This window comes from Ascidiella aspersa, chromosome 2 (assembly GCF_963924565.1).
Source record: "Ascidiella aspersa chromosome 2, kaAscAspe10.2, whole genome shotgun sequence".
In the NCBI taxonomy this organism is placed as follows: domain Eukaryota; kingdom Metazoa; phylum Chordata; class Ascidiacea; order Phlebobranchia; family Ascidiidae; genus Ascidiella; species Ascidiella aspersa.
The window spans coordinates 23678375-23703143 of NC_139448.1; the positions used below are offsets into that span (position 1 = coordinate 23678375).

Sequence of the window (24769 nt, forward strand, 5' to 3'; positions counted from 1 at the left end):
CCCACGAGGGGACAAGGGGGCACTCGCCCCCTCTTTAATTTCAAAATGCGATTATTATTATTGTTTATAAGTGTAATAAGCTTACTTATGAAGTCTAACAGTATTACTTCATATTAAGTAACTCAGTTTTACTAACTTACTAATGGAATAATACTGATTTGTATATAAACTTTTACTGATATAAAATCGTATGTACATATTATTATCATAGGTTCTAATATTCATGTTGCTAACACCCCTGGAAAAAATTCTGCGGGCGCCTCTCTACGCACGGCTTCCTTGGGTTTAAAAAGTTGTATTTTCTTAAAAAAAATTTAATTTTAAAGTGCATGGCCAAACGTTTTTTCTATTTATTTTACGCTTTGTGTGATTAATGTATAACTTTGCTCTTTTCTAGTCACGAACAAAATATAATCCTTGCAAAACCTCAAATAACGTATTGTGAGAAATGCCGGCAGTAACATATATCATATATAAAAACAAATTCCCTCATAATGGGATATAATTATACGATTATGCTTATAGTGAGGTACAGTCACTATAATGTTATGTGTAGCGCATAGGCAGGAATTTTAAAAGGCAGTTATTGCATATTTAACTGATTTGCTTTCAGTAGAAAGGCAATTTTCTAGCAATGTATTTTAAATGTTAATCTGATTAGCAATACACGACTTACAATATTATGTATTGCTTTTTAAGTATCGTATAGATCACACATTAAACAACGAAAACGTGCAAAATTAATATCGACTCTTTAAGACTTATTGATTTATACGTTGGATATGTCGGAGGTTCATTGTTATACTTCTTTATTGATTGAACTGAACTGTTATCAAAATGAGAATAGCGGTTTTCAAACGCTAGTAAACATTTGATTATGCAGGCCTTATGTGTAAAACACGATAATTATCATTAATTTAAGTAAGCTAAACAATTTAAACTTTTGCAATTCTTCCAAAAATGGTTTAATTTATTCACTTTGACAAATGGTTTACTTAGTGCTGTATTTGTGACGGTTTGTTTTATTTGTGTGTTTACTTTTCAGTGTTCGTAGAATAACATTTAATTTGTTTGATATAGATGTGCTTTTTTATTTGGGTGTTGTTATTATTGCGATGCTTTAGGTAAAATGAGTATGTGTGCCTCTTTTTACTAGTTTGAAATAAATGAAATTTAAAATCCTTTATAAACACTCGTTTCAAATGAAGATGTCCGACATTATTTGATTAGAGTGGATACTTCATATGACAAATACACGCTCAATACTAGGAGTGCATTTCTTCTGATCCGATATTAAATATATAAGTATTTTAGCTATATGTGTTGTGATCCGAAGCACAGATCATTACGAACCGGGAAGGTCAATTTGCCCCAAAACAAAATGATTACAATTAATACTAATTAAATTTCCCAACGTTGAGTAAAAATACAGCTCATCGATATAGTCAACATGGTCTTCTTGCACTTCAATCTTTTTTTAGACAAATTACGTAATTGGTATGAAATCTAACGGAAGTTGCCTGACACAAATTAACGCCCGACACATTTGCAAATGAAACATGAGGTATATTTCGCTCGTACACAACAACATTATATTCCGACATATTGAAATGTAAAAAGTTGAGCAGAGTCGATATGGTAAGAGTCGATAGGTGGGGCGGGCAAATCAAATCGAGTTCATTCTGCCACAATAAAAGAGCGCGACGTCGCGGCCAATGAAGAACGAACAAATACGACGAGTGAAAACGTACAACATGTGAAATCAAATAATCAAAGATGATCGGCTGGTATAATAAATAAAAATGGCTCGATAAAAACAACAAAGAGGCGTGACCAAAGCAGCACGAACATAAGCTGCTGACGAACATGATTTTGCACGTAATGATGGCAAATTGAAAAAAAAAAAAACTGAGGCGCAAAGTTAGAGCGATAGTTCGCGTTGGTCACTGCTGATGCTGGTGTCTACAGATGATTGTTGAAGATCATATGCGCTGGCAGTGATAACTATATGATTGATTAACAATTAAGGAATTACGAAGTGTGTTAAATTGGTGTATAAATAAAAAGGGTATTGCTAAAGGTAATAAACTCTTGTGGCCTGATTTTCGTCAGGGCGTGCCTTACAACCAAAACAAACCTAGAGCATATTTACTTTTAAAAAGCTGAAAACGATGTTGCAGTCAAAGCAATGCTCTTTCACGAGGCCAAATATTCGTGCGTTAATCCGCACGGGTTGTTCTGTTTTGCATTCAAACTGTGTGCTGGAATACTGACAAAGGTAGGGTATAGCGAGTACACCTTCTGCCACTATATCATCATGCTTAGACACGTAATGGACTTTTGAAGAAAGACGAGGCTTTCTTGGCGGATACCACCAAGGAAGAAAATTCCGAATAAACATCTCTCCGTGCGTCGATGCACGTTCAGGTAAACAACGTGGCTTTGTTTAAAGGATATTCACAGCATTCCGAAAGAATTAGAATTGATTATTATAGGTACTTTAATATCCCACGGTAATATTTGCTTGTGGCGGGAGTTAAGAGTGAACTTTGTTGAGCGCTGAGATGTCAAATCTCCGATGAGGCGAAGTCCCTTGTTCGAGAGGTCCACTTTCGCAATGCTGCCGGGTACCACTTCCATGTTGTTGCCAGTCGCTACTGGATGAGCTGTGCTCGCAGAAAGACCTCGAGCTCTGTTGATGTAAGATAAGAGATTCGTACAATATTGCAGAAGTGGTTTTGTGATTTGAAATACAAAACAGAGCGCGATTAACCGAGAAGTTCAACAAAAAAACTTTTACACAAAAGTGCAAGAAACGATTACAAAGTCAAAAAATTCACTCACCGATCCGGCAACAGGTGTATGTAGATTGACGGTAACAGATGAACTCAATGTTGCAATGTGTTGCCGACGGTCGCGATAAGAGCTCTCTGGCGCAGCTGCCGGCTGGTCTCGATCCGGGTGAATCGGGTGAAATTCGAATTGACTTGAAACGGACTGTGGATGATCGACGAAAAAATAAAAAATACCCAGTTAGATTGCTGAAAATTATAAGCTTTAAACTCTGATGAGTCCCTTTTCAAAAATAACTAAAAAATAATAACTTAAGAATATTGCGATTCAAATGCATTGTTCAATGCGATATTGCGGTTGTAGTGACATTTTATTTGCGACTCTACGTAAGTCGCTAAACGTTTTAAAGTTAACAAATATGAAGGTTTTCTTTTTCGAAGGTTATTTTACCAGCTTTCTTTTTCCAAAATTATTTTGACACGTAATAAACACAACCGCTTACCAAACGATTCTTTTTTAATTTTAAAATTATAAATATATTTTTAGCCAGATATTAAATGTACACATAGATTTTATGGCGATTAAGAAACAAAAAGAAAAGCGTTGATTTCCAGTCATAAAGGTACTTTGGTCTTGATGATATTTAATATTTGGGGCTGGCTGTATGGGATATTATACGGTTAAAATCGGTGATTTGCTAAAACACACTTAAAGCTGAACTCAACACCGCACACAACAGAGGCACTTTCAATGTCATTAATACCATACATACAGGAAATAGCATGTGGTCGTTACCTCACAGTGATCATTATGCGACGGCCGCGCGCCTTCTCTTGAGTACATCACAAAGTCATTCCTCGGATGCACAAACACACTTGGCTCTGTTTCTTCGTAAATGGGGGGGATCGAGTGGGGGTGGTGTTGGCCGGGCCTCGGCATTTGGCCACCGCGAACCCGTCGGAATGCCCCGGCAGTGTCCCGGTGATCGAACCGGTGTCCGTACGGGGCGGTATGTCGGCCATGGCGGCCCGAGTAATTGGATTGGTGACGTACGTTCAAGTCGTCACGTGACGTCACGTGATCATGGCGGACGCAACGACGACGGGACTCGATGCAACTGAAGAAGAAGTAGGATTGACACATGTTTCTTTCAGTTTCAAAAATATTTAACAAGAAATATAAAATTTAAAGTGCATGTCTTGCTCGTTAGTTATCCATGTCAAAATTGTGTCCGTTTTGTCTTAGTTAATAGAAAACAGTGAGCACCACCGCTTACCGAGCACAATGGCAAACGTTGCTGCTGTGGTTCGTGTTGACCCTTGACCTCACTGCTCCACCATGATGGCAGAAACATTCTACTTCGCAGGGTGGCGATGGGGGCGGTGTGGGGGTCTTAAGACGGGCCCCTCCCCCCACCGGGATCACTTCAGCAGGGGGGCCAATAAGCGACAACAACACCGGCAGCAGGATTAGGCCATTGATGACCCCCAGAAGAATGAGGATTCCGAGAACGTGGAAAAAGTACCTGGAAACGTCGATTTCGCATGTCTTAACACTCCTGGACTGTTTTATTGGTATATATGCTTCGTAAGCTTTGGTTGTGCTAAAACCTCATTTAGCAACTATTAAACGTAATATATACGTAATAAGTTTATTTTAGATAATTTACTGGTTGAATTTGACAATACTAGGTAGTCATTAAACAACCCTTTTATACACTAGGTTAGGCAGATATATTACACGTCACCATATAAATCAGTCACAATAATTTAATAGAGCTAAAAGGCTTTATGTCTGCATATCATTTGTTATTCAACAATCGAGGAAAAAATAAAGCTTTATAGGAAGTTAACTGTATCAGCAAACTTTTTAGAGGAAAGCTAAAATAATGCGACTTACTTGATAATAAAGTCGAATTCGGATCCAGCCAGCATGATAACACCAAGCAATGTGGAGATTGAACCATCTACTACAGGACCCAGCATATGACCTATACTTCTGGCGACGCGCTCGTTCCTACATAGATCAAAATGGAACAAACTATTACCTTTTTAACGTAATAATCCATTCATTTTAAGAAAAACAAATACTTTTTAGAATAATACCGTAGCCTGCAAAAACAGATCACTTTGTTGCCTTCACAAACAGAGTTACTATGTTTACCTGGTGCCACAGGAAGTAATATAAGCGAAAGTGATGTGCACCGTAAACTCGACCCCGAGTCCAATTGAGGCAACCAGGATGACAGCAGGTACCGCACTCAACTTTACACCCACCCAACCCATAAATCCGAGCAGCTCTGTGGCAATCATAGCGAGGAAGACGGCCTGTAGATATCAACGGGATGTTACGAAATAAAATGACGCATTCGCAAATTGTCGTCGAAATATAACACCAAAACACAAAAGACAAAAACTAACCTTAAAAAAACTATGATTGTTATTCAGTTCAAATCGTTAATTAATTTATTGCTTTTCAACGTTGACTTACCATAATTGCGGATGCCCAAGGGTTAAAGAGAACCAACGAAAGAACGATAAACACAGCTCCGATGACCGAAGCCAGTGACAGGAATAGCCAGTATCGGAGGTCAATGTATTGCTGCCAGAATGTGAAAGGGTAACCGCTTGGGTAAGACGCTACATCGGTTTCAGCCTCCATAGTTTCGCAGATGCGACGCACGTTCTTTATCACGTAAACAAAGTCCTCATTGTCGCGCATGTCTGCAATAACACAAGACTCTTACATCGAGAAAAAAAGTTAGTAAAATAATCTAGTTTGATGTTTATTTCTAACATAATTAATCAAGCAGGTTAGCCTGAGTATGAAACAAAAATATTCGACGCTGATAACTGGATTGTATTTTATTAACAGTATGCTGCTGGTTATTGTACGTAGCTTTTTTACAGTAAGCCTTTCAAGGGTAAAAAACTGTGAGTTGTTTAACCCCATTTGTGCCTGCCCAATTTTGTGCAAATCTCCTACGAAAATTAAGTTTAAAGGCTTTTCCGGGGTCGTTATTGCGCGCTTAAAGCGGCGCCGCCGTGGGGATAAACTTTCAAGGAAACAGATAAACAGTTGAATTACGTACTGTTTAGATAAAACGGCATCTGGGCGAATTTGATGCCGGACGAAGGCGGAATAATCAGGTTGGCATCTCGCTCCTGTACCGAGCTGCTAGGTGTGGGGTAGATTTGCGCTTGGGCGGCCGCGTAAGCCAGCGGATCATTCGAGTACCAAACCGACAAGTAATTGTAGAAAGCGTCTTCACGGATCACACCGTCATCAGACACCAACCGAACCCGGTCGATCTGCGACAAAAATATGTTAAAATTGTTATCCCAGGAAGCCAACATTTGTGCAAAATGCTTCTGGTGACCGGATCACGCAAAATACAACGCACCTTTTTACAATTGGTTCCGACCGAGCAACCAATGCGAGCGGAATCAGTGGGGTCCTCTATTCTTCCTGTTTGAACCAGAAGTTTGTAAGCCAGAACCGTATTGTCACTGGCTGTTGGTTGCCAAGTGGATGCGTTTACCAAACCTTTGCGCCAGTCATCGTCGAAAGAATCTTGTAATCCTGTTTAAACATGGGTAAACTCTACAGTACATATTTTGCTATTCTTTTGGTACAGTAAATATACCATGTTGTGCAAATTTTATATGAAAACGATTGCTGTTTAAACACACCAGTTAAATATTCTACCTTGCAAGTAATCTCTGAAGTATTGTAGCCAAAATTTCATTACAGAGCCGTCAGTTTGCTTCATGACGTAACTTATGTTACCAACTTGCTCGTGAAGAAGATAAAGGTTTTGTTGCTGAGTTGCGTAATCAAACTCTGGAAATCAGATGTTTAATGTAACTCACAGTTAAGTAACACAGATGTTTGCAGAATGAACAAACTAATATCTAAAATAGTTGCTTTACAAGTTTGCAAAACATACAAAAGGAAGTTGTTTTATATAAAGTGCGTACCTTTGGTTACGATATACATGTTGTAAAATGAAAAGTAGGTTGTCTGGGCCACAACAGCCTGTCGCTCGCGGGTTCCTCTTGGCAGCACGTCGCCAAAATCGAGACCATCTTTTATCTGAGTAGCGCCATAAATAGACGCGCCTAGTAAAGCTCCGAAAAGTGCAAGGATTGTAATCTGGAAATTAAGTTAAAATAATTAACAATGGTTATTTAATGGTATAAAAAACGATTGCACCTGTGTTGCCACATATAGGAAATTAAAACTTTGAGACCCCGTATTAAATTTTAAATTAAAAAAATAATACGGTGTCCGAGTTGGGTTAATTGTCGGTACATTTTTTACATGCGGAAATGTCGGTACATTTTTGTCATGAAGAAGTTTGAAATGATTACATGTTATTGTCAATAATCACACACTAGCAATGCTAACAAGGTTGGGAAGTGCTTTAATTTAAATATTAGTTAAACCAAGAGTTGATTTGCTTCTGTAAATTATATACCATGTTCCCTTTAATAAAAATAATGTAATTTTACAACAATTTTTGTATTTTTACAGAGTTTCATTTTTTTTCAGGCCATCGCGCCAAATCCTTAGATGTATTTAAACTAATATTTCAGTTGCATATTTGTTTGTGCACAACATCATACGATAACCTTAAGTTTTCTAAAGTTACTAGTTTTAGCGTCCCTTTATGACGTCACTGCTAACAATTTTATAGTTACTTACAATAAAAGTATTTTCTACTTTAACCCCTGGATTAATTCTATTGTGATGTGCCTTTTTACAACATTTAAAAAAAAGGTAATAAAATCACAAATTTGTTTGTTGAGCAGGCGATTCTTACCCGTACTGGGTTTTTCAACAGAAAGGGGGCGTAATAACGTTCGCCCAGCTGATTAAGGGTGAGGGAGGGAAGGACTGCCAGCTTAGCGTAAAATGAACCAGATCGCTTGGTCGGTCCACAACACAGCATCGATGGTTTCTTTCCTCGGCGTTTGGGGACCAGGCTGTGGGTTGAGCTGCGAACGCTCTCCATTGGTGTGGTCAGATTAGTAGGTGGGTTGCTGTTTCCGTTTGATCGTAAAGTTCTCGTACTACTGGCAGGGGTGATCCGAGTCGAACGCGGTGTGTATAGCTTTAACAAATAAAAATAATAATTACTAAACACTAGAAATTAACACCAATCTTATATTACTAAATTTTGGTAATATCACGAAGTGTAACATTTAAAAAAGAATCCGTAGTAGAAATTAGAATCACCTTCCTACGTTTTTAAGTGCGTTTAGTTGGATTTTTCTGACTGACACAGGATAAAGTAAGCTTTTATTTAATATCCAAATACTACGTCATTCAACTACATCACATGGTAAACAATTTGCCACTCTAGCTATTTACAACATTAGGCACTTGTAATTGTGGGTCGTCATTGAAATAGTAGCTTACCCGCTCGCCTCCTCTGCTTTCCTGTGGAGTAGCGCAGTTTGCATCAAGAAATGCCACCTTGGGTCGCGGTGGGGGTGCACCAGCGTTCTCGTCCGAAACTGAATACTTGGGCGGCGGGGTAGTCGGGTTCTCTTGATTGGGGCTTGGGGCGCGGGTTCGACTTTCTGGTCCACTCGGGGTGTTAAATGTAGTGCTTGTGTTGCTCGGGCCCAACACGGTGACGTACGATTCGTTCGCATAGGCCTGTTAAAGTATTGGGTTTCTTATTTACATCGTCAGCGGAAAGCGTTGATAAAACTTTATGGACCTACAAAATGCACCCATTTAGATAGTATAGTTCAACTTTCTCATCGTGGCCCTCGGCCACCTGGGGACCACGTAGCAGACTTCGTGACGTTCAATAACGTATTTTTTGAAACATGAACAGGGCGATCACAAAGTGTTAATAGCCCATGAAAGGGGTGCCACGAGACACAAAACGGTAAGAACCGCTGGAATAGTTGCACTCACAAATCGCTTGACAAAGCAAAAGCCATGCCTCGCAAGTTCTGGTACAAAGAAAGAACGGATAAACCATTCGTAATTAAATGCCATAAAACCCGTTAATTTGACTCTTCTGGCGAACCCGATCGGAAATACCAACCTGAATGGTGTTGTGCACAGTTATAGTAGCTGCAGGCGGTTCCTGGTATCGGGTTTCGGTGGCGCTCCGTCGTTGGCCACCTTGTGTGTTTGGGGCTGACCCGTTCTGATGGCACGAATGGTGAGAACAATGGGCACACGCGTGCGGGGGCAAACGGCGGTTTTCCGTCAGATCAACAACCTCGTTAGTTGCCGAGCTGCATCGAACAACAAATGCGATTTTCCAACAGGCGGTCTTTGTCATTGTATTACATTAAGCGTTTACGGGCGCCAACTTTCCAGCGAAATCCACACAAACTTATTGCCGGACAATCAAACAGATTATTTTAAAGTAAAGGTGGAATTTGGTTTAGGACATTAAACATCTCCAAGAGAGCGGCGACCGGCTGGAAAATCCAACGGTTCACAAGTTTAGTACTTCACGCTTAACGGTGTGTGATTTTGACAGGATTTTAAAGGCAGACTTATAGTTTCAATTAAACCGCATATGCGACATCCTGCAGAAAAACATTGTATTTCATTTTATTATTTCCGTCGTCTTTGTTTTGGATATCGTAAATACCTTTTAAAGCAGAAAAGGAGATCAAGTCTGTTATCTTTCCGACGTCTCAAATCCAAGGATAGAACTGCCGGGAAAATCACAAGCACTGATATCAAATTGAAGACGGTCACGATCGCTGCCTGGAAAAATGCTTTGTGTTATTCCAACCGCATAAAAACTTCTAGTACTGAAATTCATTTCTAATAGATTTAGGGTATATAACATCTTCCCACATATGAATATATACATATTTGGTTATGTTAACTGCAATGCGGACTATAAAAATCGCACAACCTTTTGATTGCTTTTTCTGGCATGATGAAAAGCGATCAATGCAAATAGGCCAAACCAGGAAGATGCGTATATCTCAATACAAATATAATTTGCATCTGATTATGGGTAAGTGGCGGTCAAACATACATTAACCTACTTTTTTTATCCAGTAACCATATGTCTAGTATTCTATCTATCAATCAATACATGTCCGTTTGACTGTTTACCTAAAATATTATACATTGGTGGGTCCTTTAATCGTTTCTTCCATATGTGAATTCGCTTTGGTCCCCTTATAACATTCTAAGTTGATTACTTTCAGTTGCCTCTTCAGCACACCCACATGAAGCATTATTAAATGTGCGGAAAACCGGAGATAGTTCAGGAGGAAAACTTATATCTTTGTTTGCTTAGTCGACTCAAGCCGTCAGCACTAAGATTAAACTTTAACCTTTCGCACCTTAGCTTTCAGCTAAAATCCCCTGTCTGTGATAGATGTTCGAAACATCACCTCCCACTGGTCTCCAACATTCTATATCTACCGCAGAGATAGAAATCAATAGCGCCAGCCAGCCCCACCGTTATTTTCGCCAAGGATTAGTAAGCGAGGTTTAGAGCAACCGCCGAAAATTTTCTTTTTCAGCCACCAATCGATCGGATCTCTATAGTGGCGCGGTTTCGGATTTCGGCGGCAGGTGCGACACGATTTAGGCAGCTTGAAATGGTCTAAGATTCGTGAAATATTGTGACGCTGAGTGACGCCCACTTCTACGTGGGGCCTTCCCTCTGTGGCCACACAGTGTTTGCAGTTTGGCAATGAGGTAACCTTGCCTGCCTGCGTGTCTTTTGTGCGTATAAGACCGGGGATGGGAAAGCCATATTTTTTCAACCAAAAAACAAGCATTCTATTAGTCTAGAAATATTTTACGGTGATGCATTTGGATTATACCTGAATTCCGAAGGCGCGCAGTGCGGGCATGGGGATAATAAGGGAAAAAAGGAATCCAGAAAGTATCGCCAATGAAGTAAGAATAACGCTGACTCCGACTCGCTTTAAGCACTCTCCAGTCCTCTCCTGTACGAAAAAAAAACATTGTTATTTCCATTTATTGGAAACTTCAAGAATTAACATTAGATTGCAAATTTCCCCTAACAGGGTTCTTCTTAAGAAAGTTAGTTATCGTTCGAGGCATCAAATGAAAATTGAAGTGTAATTGCTATAAATGTTCACGTGCTATGGGCACACTTTTAACCGAACCGATGAGACGATTTAAGGTTCGCTCGGATAGAAAAGTTTAGAAAGTCTTACAGAATACGAGCGAAGCGCGAGGCCGTTTGTTGAAAATGTCAAGCTTAGCGCGCACGGGCGAGTGAGCCATGAAGTTAATTCCCGCTATAAAACGACCTAGGCGCCGATTGAAGTATAATGCTCGCAAAGCACAAGGACCACACGCCTTGCGCTCGACTCTGGCAGATCTCGAGTTTGTGATTGATGGGCCTGCAAACAAACCGAGTTGCAATCCCGTAAATACCCGAGGCCTTCCACTGGAGAGGTGAGTTATTATCCGCTGTCATAAAATCAAGACGCCGTTGAACGCGTTAATCCTATTAGTTGCGATGGAAGATGCTGTTCAAGGCGAGGCATCCGATTCGCGGGATAGCCGAAAAATTGGTGGCAATATATATTTACGGTGTGTAGCTGACCCTCGTCGACCCTAGACATGCGTTCGTACATCAACTGAGCAACGCTATACGATTTCGCTATTTGTCATGCTAGATCTGCGAAAAATTTAGAACTGGTACACGATGTTTGGTATAGTGGATCAATTTAACCGTTGGATTCAATATATGTTATCTGAAGTAAACATTTTTGATGTTAAAGCAAAGAAGGTAGGAAGTTGGTGCATATTATTTTGTATTCATTAGGTTGTTTGGAACCCCTCTCCCAAAACATATAGCTTAATATGTGTTTCAAATTGCTATATGCCGAGTCAAAAATATAGGTTAGACGTAAAAATATTCAAGATAGAAAGTTGAAAATTAAAACGGAAAATTAATTTATTTTTGCAAAATAAATAACAACTGAATCGATTTTAAATTTTTATTAATTAAAATTAAGCATTTTCTGGCCAACATTTGCCGTTCTTAAACATATGTCACTTACGTGGAAAGGAATGTAGGATAAGACTGCGATCTCCCCAAAATGATGAGCCATGAGAAACATGTCATCCACACCAAGTCCAAGCATCAGGAATGGTAGAACCTTTTAAAACGTAACATATTTTAATGTTGTTTCACTTTTGTAGACCAGGTCAAGTATATTTAAACAGGGAAAGACACTTGGCCTATGTTGTATTAAAATCACGTCATATGGTTTAAAGAAAAAAAAGAAAAAAAAGGTTAAGGATAGCTACCAAAGTTTTCATTTAAATTTAGTAGATGTTAGCAAAATTACCTAAGTATTCAAATACAAATTTATAAACTTTTTATAACAGAAGCAACACAAAAACAATATAATTATATAATTTAATTTATTGTTTTTAAACGTAATACGTAAGATTACATTTTTAAATTGCTATATGGTAACATAAATTCAATCGTCATTTACCAAATGAGAAAAAGAAAAGTTTTGCATCTCAAACATAATATTGATCCGTTGTCAAGCTTTTGTAATATTACCAATGTACTTTATTAACGCGGTAACAAAAAAAATAATATACCACTGTTTTAGGCAGTAAACAAGTTAATTCACTGTGGGCTATGGCTAGACAGTAACAGTTGTTGTATAATTAGCTCTACAATGAATTAAAATTTTGTTGTAATCCCTTATTTGGCTGATACTACCTTATGCATTTCAAATACTTTGAACTAAAAACAAGAACAAAGTTAAAACATACCTGGGTGGAAGCGGCGTTGAAGCTAATTCCAATAACAGAAGAGATGCCGAGACCAGCAGCCACCGAAAGTGCGACCAAAACGACTCCGAACAGACCAACCGCTCCCTGTGACGTAGATGCCCTGGCTCTCATCAGCGATAAGCAGGCGTACCCCATCTACGAGACAATTGACCCATGATAGCCCCAGAAGTCAACCCCAAATCCGTCAGCAAACAAATTTAAAAGTTTTGCGAAATTAAGTGTTGTCAAAAGTGTTGGTGCCACGCGACCAAAGCCAAAACGAACCGCTACGCTAAGGAATTAGAATTTGTGCACCAAAATTATTGCTCACTACTTTTGTATAGGTTTGATATTCATTCTACGATTAACTACAACCCCTAGTCATTAAGCACCAAAGGGAGTAAAGTTACACACCATCAACAGATAACCACCAAGGAGACGAATCACGCTAATGTTGGAAAATTTCAATAAAATATCTTCTGCCGTAGCGCCGGTGAAAGCGTTTAGAGTTTGAGGGTTGTCGTTTTGATTCTCCTTCTCATTTAGCTTGTACATTTTCTGTTCCGAAAAAGCAAAAAACATGGTATTTGTAGGCCATCGTACCAAACTAATTATTATTTTGAATATGTCTTGTATACTCTTTTAGTTTTTACAACAAATAAGAAGCTTACGTCAAAAGCGCATGATTGAAATAAGTGATTAAAACCTACATCAACAAACTTTCTCTGCCAAGCGTAAAGAATCTCCTTCGCCTTTTGCTCATTCCAGTCGATGGCAATCGTCTTGAAGCTAAGCTTGTGAAAATCGTACATGTTGCTCGTGCCCATTAGCTGTATAAGAGTCTGAAGACCCTTGGCACTATAGATAACAACCGATGTTTTAGCGATATTTTGTTAAAGCATTTGTATATTTCGGACATCTAACTGTGGATATTGGAAAGGCATTGCGTCGCGAAAATAACTATATGCTGTTTAATATGAGATTAAACAGGTTTAACCATTTAACCTGCCAGGGCGCGGCAGTACAACGCACTTCAAAAGTATTATTCGCGGTGTTATACGTGCGATAGTTGAAATTGACGAGATGTCTTGACAGCTCAGTGGCAGCACGCTAGCAGGTTGATTTGACGGGCAAATCAGCTTTTCTGACATTGCAGTCACCCGGAATAAACCCCTCCTCTTACTGACAGCATTACGCCAAAAAAGCAAAGATTTATCTCGCATGCCACGAAAGCAACAACTTGCCAAGCCTATGTCCAATTCGGTACTTCGTTAGTTCTCGATAAACACTGCGTGTGAACATTAAATACCAACTTTTTATTTCACAAAGCTTAAACTGAAAAGCAATGTTGGTTTACCTATATTGTTCATGTTTAGCGTAAAATGATGAATCGACACCGTAATATCAACCGATTTCCTACAACTAAAACATGTATTATATATTAGTTAGTCTTACTTAGTGATGTTTCCTTCCGAGTTATAGTCGATCCCACCAACAATAAGATCAAGGGGCCATTGCATCACCTTAGTGGCAAATCCATTACATCCTCTCTCCAGAATTGCTTTAACGTCAGGAAGCTAACAAAATGTTTATAATATGTAACAAACTCAATCTAGTGGAAGTATTTTTAATGAACTATTTTATATCCACTGTTTATCCAAGATTATGCAAAGCGTTTCGTGATATAAAATTCTTTCTCAAAATGCCTGGTTTGACTACTCGGACCTCTACAAAGTTGTCCGTGTCTGCTGGTGGCTTGTAAAATCGTATGTCAATACCTGTTTGCTGTGGTAATTAGGGGCGGTTTCAGGACATTCCTTGTCAAAGGGGTCCAAGCACCATCGATTCATATAGCCACTGGTTATTCCAGCCTAAAAAAATAAAACATAAATCGTTAGAAAATACGTAAAGGTCGACGTGGAACGGTATTGCCTTTTCTAGTTCGGTACTGTTATTCAATTTATGCAACGGTAGGCTACATAAACCAAAACCAAACACGTTATAACATATGTAAAAATACCTGAACCATCAGATCCCGATACTTTTTAATATCATTTAACAAGGAGCTTCCTGCAAGTGCGTTAATAATTGTATCTAGCAGGCCCTGGGGATCAAGTGTCTTCCATGTGATGTCCGGTACTCCACTAGAAATAACATTTCAAATTACCATTTACTTAATCTGCTGGATTTTTTATTTTGTTGAATACCGTGAAAGTACGTAATATCCCGTCACAAAATTGGCATTATAAAATTGGCTGTGATGACGCTTAACCGTGACGGAAATAGCTCGCGTGGAAAATTCCTTCGAGCCGACATCACAAACATGACGTAAAAATAATTTGTTTGTCATGACGCTGAGTAAAACTTTAAAGATCAACTTACTGGATTGTCTTTATCGGGACATCTGGTCCCAAAATTTTTGATCCGTCCCAAAAGCAGTCCAGCGGACTGATCACAAAACAGGGAATTAATTTGTCCAGCATCTATTACAAGGGAAACAGCATTAAACATTTACCAAACAACATCGTTAATTATTTAAGAAAGCAACAAACGTGGTTGCAGTATAAACAAATAGACTCAGCTAATAATGCATATGAACAAAACAAATTTAAATATTTATAGACGTCAACTTCGTTATTTATTTAAGAAACCAACATTACAACGGATAAAGTAAACCTCAGTAAGTGGTTTTTAGACAACCAACTAGACCTGGTCAATTCATAATACAAGGTTCTACTCACAGCAGCAAAGAAATTGCCGTTGTCGCTTCCCAGAGAGAATGATTGTTTATAACAAACATCATCGAATCGCCATGTCCTAAATAGAAAAGCTACATCAAAAAAGAAAAACAGTATCCTACAAATATACTTAGAAGGGTAAGTGTACGGTTCTTTCTTGTTACTCAAATCAAGGTTTTAGCTAAGGTTACATAAATCGTATGCTAAAAAGAAGACACAACGCAATAAGGAAAATTATTATATTAGACAATCTTATCAAAAAGCTAAACGGATTTCGTTAAATCCTTTGTATTTATAAGTTTGCAACTTTTAATACAATCGATGTTCATACATAAACATATTTGTCAAACATTTCCATAAAGTTAGGCAAAAAAATTCTGAACTTTTTTATTTATACATAGATCGCCACAAATCATTACGGCTTTCCCCGTTAACTGGGTCAAAATAAGTATTAGTGCGAATAAAAAAACTATGCTGTTAGGATTCCACCCGAACATTTTGTAATTTTGTAATTTACCACTTACTGGTTGTACATGTAGACTGTTACTTTCGTCGCTTCCATGGCTGCTTCGAGATGATACTTAAACGCATCAATAGTTGCAGCGTCCCGTCCGGTTTGAATGAGCATTTGCATGCTAAAGGAGTCTGAGGATTCCGAACCGGTGCTCCCTGAAGAGCTGCTGGATGAAGCCGGAACAATCGAGGCCTTGTACTTCATCTCTGACTCCAGTTGTCCACCGGCTAAGGAAAAACAGCAATTAAGCCAGTCGTCAGTTTTTATAAAAATAGCAAACGTTTTGTCAATTCATTTTGATACATAGGCCCACAAGGTAAAAAGCTAATATGAAATGATATTTAAATAAACAGGTGTTAATTTTATAATTTACCGAAAATTCGAAAATTGTTAACTCAGCAAAAATTAGACTAAATTTCAATCGCGCAAACCTGAGATCACAAATAGTATGTTGACATTGGTGTCGCATCGTTTTAATGTAGGTAGTAAACGACTGATTATATTGTGAGCTTTGTAAACCGCATATAACGTTCTAGTAAAGAAGTGGTTGCTCCAAGTAAAAATTTGACTCGACTGGCCATCTAATTGCGAAATTTGGTCGGTGTCAGATGGTGGCGTATACATTTCGCTGTGGTTAACTTTATAAAGTAAATAACAGGCGATTGATTGTCTTCGTGCACATGAGCTTCAGCTTATTATCAATCCAGGCTTCCACTTAAAATCAGTAAGCTGACACAAATAACGCAAGTCCAGCGAGCTTCGATAGTTCGCCTTGCAATACCCACCCTTAGTGATGTAGGTCGTTTAACCCTACCCCAACATCGTAAACAACTAGTCAACACTCGGGACACAAAAACGTATCTATTTTTTACATAGAGCTTATGGGTAAAAGACGCATGTTGCAAAAAAATGCAATTTGCTTCAGATCCCACTGAACACTAAGGCCGCCAGCCGTAAATGACCGAAGACTGGCGTCAACGAGATTAGCCGGTGCGTTGTTGCCATTCTTTATCTGCTGGTCTATGAGCCCACCAGGAGTGATGGAACCGCTTCTGTCGGGTCGGAGGCGTTTGAGCAAAACAAATAAGCAGGCTTTGTTATCGGCCGCAGATCCGCCTTCGACACTGGGTATTAGCGCTGTTTATAGAATCCCGTGCGCTGGTGATAACAGAAGCTTACTAGGAGAAGCGATCCAAATCGGGTTTCTGTCATTGCGGTTTCCTGTAATCTACGTCGCATCAGCTACAATTCCATCTGTCCAAGGTAAGCGAAGCAAGCAGTCGCCCACAAAAAGAAAAGAAAGTAGACACCTTTCTTTTACAAAACTACTTACCACCGCGCAACGTTTCCTACAAGTTACGTAACTCTACAACGCAAGCTAACCTTGGTAAGCAACTGAAATGAAAAAGGAAGATGCCGTAAATTTTGCTTTGCATGATCTTCCACGCGAAAAGCGATGTTTGGAAGAAATAAGCGCCCGAAAGATGTTGACTGAAAATATAGCAAATTACATTAAAGCTATACTCCAGTGAAGTAGTGTGACTTCTGGGGTGGGTATAGAGGTGAATCACAAGTAGCTCAATTCGAGCAATTTCCCATCGCATTATCGTCACGCTTAGATTCCTCGCAGTGTGACGCACTTCAGGGAGCAAAAATAATTGGGTGTTTTGAAAACAAACTGCGTTTCGCCAATCGTCGCCCCTGGCAACGGTTGACAGTAAAAAGAAAATCAGCGCAGGGTAAAAATGGCCACCATCATAGAACAGAAGAATTTACCCTGAAATTGAACCCGCCAGTCCTGCCAACAGACTTGTATTTTCAAACCGTTCATAAGCACTAGACCCAAACGAAACAAGTTGGAAGAATTCTCCAGGGAAATAACAATACCACGTCTAAGATTGATATTCAGCAAAAAATCATTTTGCTGAAATATATTTGAAAATAAGCAGTCAACTGAATTGTATTGCCGAAAACACTTCTGATCTTACTTTGCAAAAACAATTAGCTCATGCCAATGAATGCTATGTGTCTACTGGCACGAGCTTATTGTTTTTGCAAAGTAAGTTCAAAGTGTTGTTGTTTTGACTCAACAAACCGCCCACAGAACGTTATAGGGTTATGGGCTTGCTCGACACTCGGGAGAAGTCGTACAGCAAGGACCACACGCAAGTACAAGGCGCGCCCCTGCAAGCGAGACACGCATCACCGAACATCGCCGTGTAGGTTTAAAGCAACTATGTTTTTACTACCATGAGCGCCTTTAGACGAAATAGCAAAAATAACGAAGTGTAGCGGCTTTACAAAAGTTAAAACGGTAAGACAAAGCCGTGGTGGGAAGTCAAATTTTTTTGTTGAGAGAGAAAATGTTCCAAAGTTAAACCTTGTTTAATAATAATAATATATGGGTTATTTTTTGATTGTGCAAAACAAATTACTGGTCGGTCAACAAATTTTGTCTACATATAACAAATTTATTACATCATTACTTGATTATTTTAAATTCTTGGTGCGTGTAACTACGGTTTGGCACTAATTGCCACAAAAAGTTGTATTATAGCTTGTTAGCCCTGACTTCAGTCAAGCTGTCTGGGTGTTTAATTGCGTTGGTCTAGGGCTCTATGGCTGCAGGCGATTGGTCGACTGACAATAGCCAATGGGACACTAGAATGTAAATTATGGCACCGTAGCAGAAAGGGAATATTATTAGGAATACAAAACAGTCCGTTAGTGGCCTGGTAAGTAAGACCACCCAATGCACTTAAAACTGTTTCGCCCATGACAACGTCAATTTGTGCACAGCCATGAAGTGACAAGGCTTCTTGAAAACGTCTCGAAATCGGAGACAACGTTCGTCGGTGTCATCAGGTAGCGAGCAAATTTAACGGGTGACATGTTGCGAGTGACAAGTCTGGTTTTCTGTTACTGATGCTTGCCTGATATCAACGAAGTACGGACAGAGATTTCACACAGGTCTACTTTGAAAAAGCATTGACGAAGAAACTGCACATTGATCGCTTGACTACCCATCTAAAATCTGTAGCGTGCAAAAAATGGATTAATAGTTCCGTGATCCGTGGCTTCTAATTCGATATCAAGTCACTTCTATCTGGATTTTGATCTACCGCGATGTACGCCGAGGCAACAACTCCTCTGGGCCACATAAAAGCTTAATACTCAATTCAGCGCCCTCGGGTGTATTTGGGTCGCTTGGTAATGCAGTTAAAATCAACCCGTGCTACTCTGGCCACCTGTGTCGTTTTTCCATGAACCTATTGGCAGAAGGCGCATCGCTTAAAACATAATCGATTTTATAGCCTTTTACTATATTTTGTTATAGCGTCGTCTACTGCCCTAAAATAGAATATAGTAAGCGGTCGGTTTACCTTACAGACAGTGAACTAGACACAACACCGGAACCTAAAATCTACGGTTATTTCAATTGCCGGGATACGTGGCATTGTCGAAATAATTTAGTTTTACATTTAGGTAAACGAATCTCTTTGAAAATAATAGTTGTCAATTAGTCTTTCATTGCAAATGCTACGTAATTACCTCAATAAGGAAAACCCTGCATTAAATACATGTCATTAGATTCTGTTCGCACGATATTTTAAAATTTTTAAAATCAAACAGAGGTTTGATGGGGGTTATACAAAAATCCCATGCATTGAAAACAAACCTGGTGCAAATTTTAATAATAGTATTGTATGAACTTACTTTCTACCCATAGTTTTTCAATGTTGGTTTCCATGTGCCAATTCTTGAGACCAATGCAGCATGCTGCGAGCAAGAGAAGTCCCACGAAGCACACGGTGAAGGCGTTACTCTGGATTATACACCCCAGGGCGAATAAAAACTTGTGGATAAAAGCCCGAAGACGAAGGGCATATCGGCTGCCCGAGGCCTTGCCCTGCGAAAAGAAACACATCGCGGTTTGTTGTAAAAGTTGTGGTCGTGGATACTTTGGATAACTGTGGTCGTATTTACCACGTTTGGTACAAATACTGCTTTAGCGAAAGCAATTTTACACAGACGAATCTGTTCGGTTGTTGCAAATCTATTCAATAGAAAATCATACAAAAATTGTTTTGTAAAAAATTCTTGTTAACACTCGGACAAAGACCGTCTTGTCAAACGAAAGCACAACATTGCCCTGTGCAGTTTATAAGCAAAGAATGTAACCAATGATCGACGATTTGTGGGTAAAACAGAACTATAATCGTCTTAAATTTTAACGTTGTTCAAAATTACATGTAAGACTGCTCCCGTGACAGCCAAATAATCACCGCTGTGTCGACGTCGTGACCACACCGTGGATAGAGGTTTTGGGAAAAATGGGTGGTCCTATCGTAATTGCTGGCCTAAGGGCAAAGACCAAAGACGATCACGAAATCTTGACGAATAACCTTCCGAGTCGCATTAATCCGACAGCCGACAAGTTTGCATAATCATCGACTGAAAAACGACTACCCAGCGCAATTGTGTATAAAAAAAATTGCGTGGTATGTTGGTGGCATTGCAACCTACGTTTAATGCTACCTGATGCTGGTATAATAAATCGATGGACAACTACGAATAGTTAGGTTAACTTTAATTGTCACTCATAGCCTCTGTTTACGATTTGTAAATTTCCGCCACGTGTAATATCAAATCGCGCCTTTTATGGCGCTCATACGATTTTAAAACTCGATAGTTACACATATGAAGTTTGGTAAAGAAATTTCTTTAATTTTGTTAACAGAAAAAAACTACGGAGGCCGGGTTGATATGCCAAAGTCACAGCATACAACAAAATGTCGTTATTTCTCAGAAAGCAATGGTGTATGTCCTTAAAAAGCATCAAGATATATTTCTGATAGAAGGATGGCACACGACAGCACAAGTTAACTTTCACACCCCGTAGCAGATTTAAAAAAAAGCAAGTTTGCACGAAATCCCGCAAGACCACCGAACGGGGCCGTTGATTTTTTTCGCGCACCGTTTCACATGCCGCTGCTGAATTGGTCCGCAGCAGCAAGCGTCAAAGCAGATTCTATTTCTTCAAGGTTACTGGCAGTCGGCTCCGAAGCCCGCCCCACAGAGCGTGCGATCGTCCATCGTCGCGAAAATAACGATGCAAGGGAGAGAAATAATCTAATAACGGAAGAGCTTTCACGGGCGGCAGTGTGTGATGACTAGCGCTTCGTTTGGCCGAAAAAGGCGTTTTATTGTTATTCCGCGGTATTCCTTTTAGAGGGTTTACAAGTTAAACGAAGACCCTATATACATTTACGTGTTATTGATGTCTTAAATTGTAGTGTAACGCCGTTTTATATTAACCAAAATTTAGCATTAAAGAAAACTTAGCATGGGAATAAATAAAGAAAAAGCTGCTTAAATTACATCGAAAGAGAAGTAGATAAAAGTATAATCAAGTAAAAATATTAACAAATTTGGCACGTAAACGAAATTGCGCAATCTTGCATAGCGATACAACATTTCTTGCCAGGCGTTGCCTGATTATCGAGTGACCTAATACGCCGTGCAAAAAGTTTGGCGGATCACCACAACACAACAGCGTCACCGGTTACACGCACGGCTAGCGAAGAATGCGTGGGTTTTCATGGCTCCTATTAACGGGATACACTGCCTTCGCTTACACAGAGCCACACTCTTTAATTTTAACACGGTGGCATGCGGATGTTATAGTAAACGCTTTTTCATATATATTAAAAGTTGTGAGTGCGATCACACCAAAGACGTTCAGAATTATTGGCAATATATGTGGGAAAAAAGAAAGGCTGGCAAATTTGTTACGAAATTTCAATTAATTTCTCCCCGTTCGTCTCAAATGTTCAACGGTCGCCAGAATCCAGGAAACTCGTCTGTGAATCGCAATTAGCGACAACTCTGAAGTCCCAGTGTGATGTTATACGACACGACAAAGTTTAGATTCGGCGTAACCGAAACCGCTTTTAATTATCGACGTCTGCAGGGTGGTCTTTTAAAGGAGCGACTGGGTTGAAATACGGAAATAGATTGTCCTTTCGAAAAAAATACGTCTAGACCACTGCGGCCATTAAATTACTGTGTTGTAACTAAATAGGAGCGCATATCAAAGAAACCTTTCATAGGGTAGCGAAACCGGCGCAGATAGTAATATTCATTTATGATCCGATTGTTATATCTAATTTAATAAATAAACCATAATTCTAGTTTCGGCATAAAGTAGTGGTGGTCGTCTGACATTTGGTAAAAAAACGCTTTGGCTAATTAAGACTGAACTAAGACGCGACACGTTTGTTCCATTCACGAGGCTGTCGTGGACTGTACTAGTGACGTCGTTTCCATGCATCGCAACTGCCTCACCATTTGTGGCATTTGCAAAATGGCGGAACGTGCCGGGATTGCATCACTTGCATAAGTGGCGCCGGGCACATTGGAATACAACCGACCGAAGCCAAATAGTGTCACGTCGCTTCGGGCATTATTCAAACCAAATCGAAATAAACTTTAATCAAAACTCATTGAACCAATAACTGTTTTAAATATTTGACATTGTCCTTCAAAACAAATATTCAATTAAAATCAAGACTTGTATATATCCAAGTGTGACGTTTTTAACAGATCACAGGAAAACCAAATCCCGTAAACACAAAGAAAGTCTAGGATGTTATAGAAAGCAAGTCACCTGAAAGGAACCGAGTAAATATTTCACTTACTTGCTCAACTCGAGAAAGCGCAAACTGAGCGTCGCACCAACTAGGACGACTTAGTAGATCGAGGTCGTTTCGAATCCTGTCAGTAAAACTTCGCTGCGGTGCAGATGACGATTCGCAGCGAGGGACAGCCAATTCTTGCTCAGTTCCAATTCGGTCAAGTTCCTCTTGGCTGTCAGTTTTAGAAATCCTGACTGGAGTGTTGAAGGATGGCTCGTCGACTGGGCAAGCTTCGGCTTCTGAACTCGTGATTTGGTTTGCTTCCGAATCCTGACTAGCTTGCGCTGCGGGTTGCATGCCATTTGTGACAAATCGCACTCTCGGTGAGCTGTTTGGTTCTAAAGGTGGCGCACGTACCCAAGGATCCTTCATTATTTCATTTTGGGCCGGTGTTAAATTTGAAGAAACGTCAGGGTTTTGCCTCTCTTCCTCGTCGGACACTTCGACGCTTTCAACTGGTGACGAACGACTGGGGCTGGTAGCATCGACAGAACCAGATGCATCGTCTTCACCCATTTCTAAGTTACTGTTGGTCATTTTAGGTTCGTTAACAGAAATATCAAAATCTGACAAGGAACTGAGATCTAAGCGATGTTCTGCAAGCTTTGTCTGTGGTTTGCGCTTTCCACCACTGTTAGATAGGCCTGATCGTTTTGAAGCAACAGATAACCGCGAATTATTCTTGCTGGTTGACCTGTCCTGAAGTGCCTTCTGTTGTTGCAACGATGTACTTGAGCTGTTTAAAAGACTCCAGTCTGAACTACACGAAGACGATAGGTTATCGAGATACAAGTTGTCGTTGTAAGTTCGTTTGGCAATGGCGGACCGAACTGCCGGAGAACGAGAAGAAAGTTTTATAGTCGACTGACCTCGCTTAGGGCCATCTTCGCTTGCTTCTGCAGTGACAGTAATTTCTTTAGCCTCGGTTCGTGCTGGTGTCTTTACTACTAATGGCGATTGATTTGGACACACGGAAATAACATCCTCTGCAGCACAAACATCGCGAGAATTTGTCCCGGCATTTGATTGGCTGTCAAGACGTGGCGTGATCGAATATGCATGTCGATGTGGATTGTGCAAATCATGATCAGAATTCATGTGACCTTTCCTTCGGTATTCTGCGTTGAGGACATAGTCCCCATTTTTTCGCAACGGATTGTCGAGTTTGTTGTTGCCCTGAACACGGGCAGCATGTGCATTAGTTTTGTGATTGTCGTCCATGTTTACACCATGGTCGCATGTGCTGTATGCGGTGCTGATAAGGTAAAATCTGCCTTTTCATCATAGATTCAACGTCAAATACATCCACATACCAAGAGCTGTCACTCTTTGTTATTCGACCATATTTTACAAAAAATGTCTAAAAATGTTTTGGGCAAATTCGCGCTGAATTATATCTGAAAATGACATTTGTTTTACGCAGTTTTAAACTATAACTTGCAAAATTATTATCAAGACTAAACTACACATGATACATGTGAACTGTATAGTGGGCGAGTAATATGTTATTGTAAGGTATTTTTTTAGAATTTTTGTAACGACTTTTGTCTACTTTTGACTATAACAATACTAAATCACCCCATATATTGGGAATAATATGTTTAGTTCGAGCATATTGACTATTACACAGTTAGTGCAAAACAGATTTATGAATGTCAGAGAGCAATCAATGGTAAATTAATAAAACAGAGTGGGTGTCAAAGCTTTTAAATACAAAAAGGTATCTTATAGCCCTCACTTTATGAATTAGAAGGGCACTTACAAACGTTAAACTTAATCGCAAACGAAGAGCGTGGCGACTACGCTCATAAGCAGTTGAATTTCCGTGAAGTTTACAAGCGGTCATAGGCGCGCCGCGAGCTATAACGTAATGGTTGTACTGCTGGTATCGAAGCAGCAAGTCTTATTTGTAAAGAAGGTTTGTTAATTACTACTTGTCGTCATACTAAGCTCAAGTACGCCACCCTACCACAACAAGCAATAATATAGCACTACTAGCTGATTTCCTAAAGCAACTGACACAAGTCGTTTCTTGTCTTGTTGTCTATGACCACAACTATAACTCACAATGAACAGTATTGTTGGCGAATTACAGTTCTAGATAAAACCGGAAACCTATCAGTTTTATTTCGCATACACTACAGCTAAATATTTCTTTATTCGTTAACTTAGACAAAAACCGATAATAATCATTCTCATCAGTGGGTTTGTTCCGAAATACGCCCAATGTTCTCTCTAGTAAACTAAAA

The 24769-nt window shown here is 39.5% G+C and overlaps 1 protein-coding gene across 1 annotated transcript; it reads right to left on the bottom strand.

The window, feature by feature from the left end:
* Nucleotides 1–1571: 1571 nt before the first annotated feature.
* On the bottom strand, nt 1572–24227 carry LOC146164387 (protein patched homolog 1-like). The gene is made up of 28 exons (XM_083382500.1): nt 22524–24227; nt 19540–19732; nt 15833–16049; nt 15312–15387; nt 14953–15053; nt 14591–14714; nt 14349–14441; nt 14026–14147; nt 13281–13428; nt 12985–13128; nt 12571–12726; nt 11838–11936; nt 10623–10748; nt 9422–9540; nt 8861–9056; nt 8218–8460; nt 7619–7909; nt 6774–6948; nt 6502–6636; nt 6197–6375; nt 5885–6104; nt 5284–5516; nt 4957–5120; nt 4693–4809; nt 4070–4318; nt 3589–3910; nt 2845–2997; nt 1572–2692 (listed from the first exon to the last, which is right to left on the bottom strand). The coding sequence occupies exons 1-28, from the start codon at nt 23739–23741 to the stop codon at nt 2537–2539; spliced, it is 5769 nt and encodes a 1922-aa protein (XP_083238626.1). The 5' UTR covers nt 23742–24227; the 3' UTR covers nt 1572–2536.
* Between the last annotated feature and the right edge of the window lie 542 nt (nt 24228–24769).

Coding starts and splice junctions, on each gene's coding strand:
- LOC146164387 (XM_083382500.1), bottom strand. CDS start 23,741: ATGGACGACAATCACAAAACTAATGCACATGCTGCCCGTGTTCAGGGC. Junction 11,937..12,570: donor TCAACGCCGCTTCCACCCAG/GTATGTTTTAAC, acceptor ACGTTTTAAAAG/GTTCTACCATTCCTGATGCT. Junction 2,693..2,844: donor ATACACCTGTTGCCGGATCG/GTGAGTGAATTT, acceptor TTACATCAACAG/AGCTCGAGGTCTTTCTGCGA.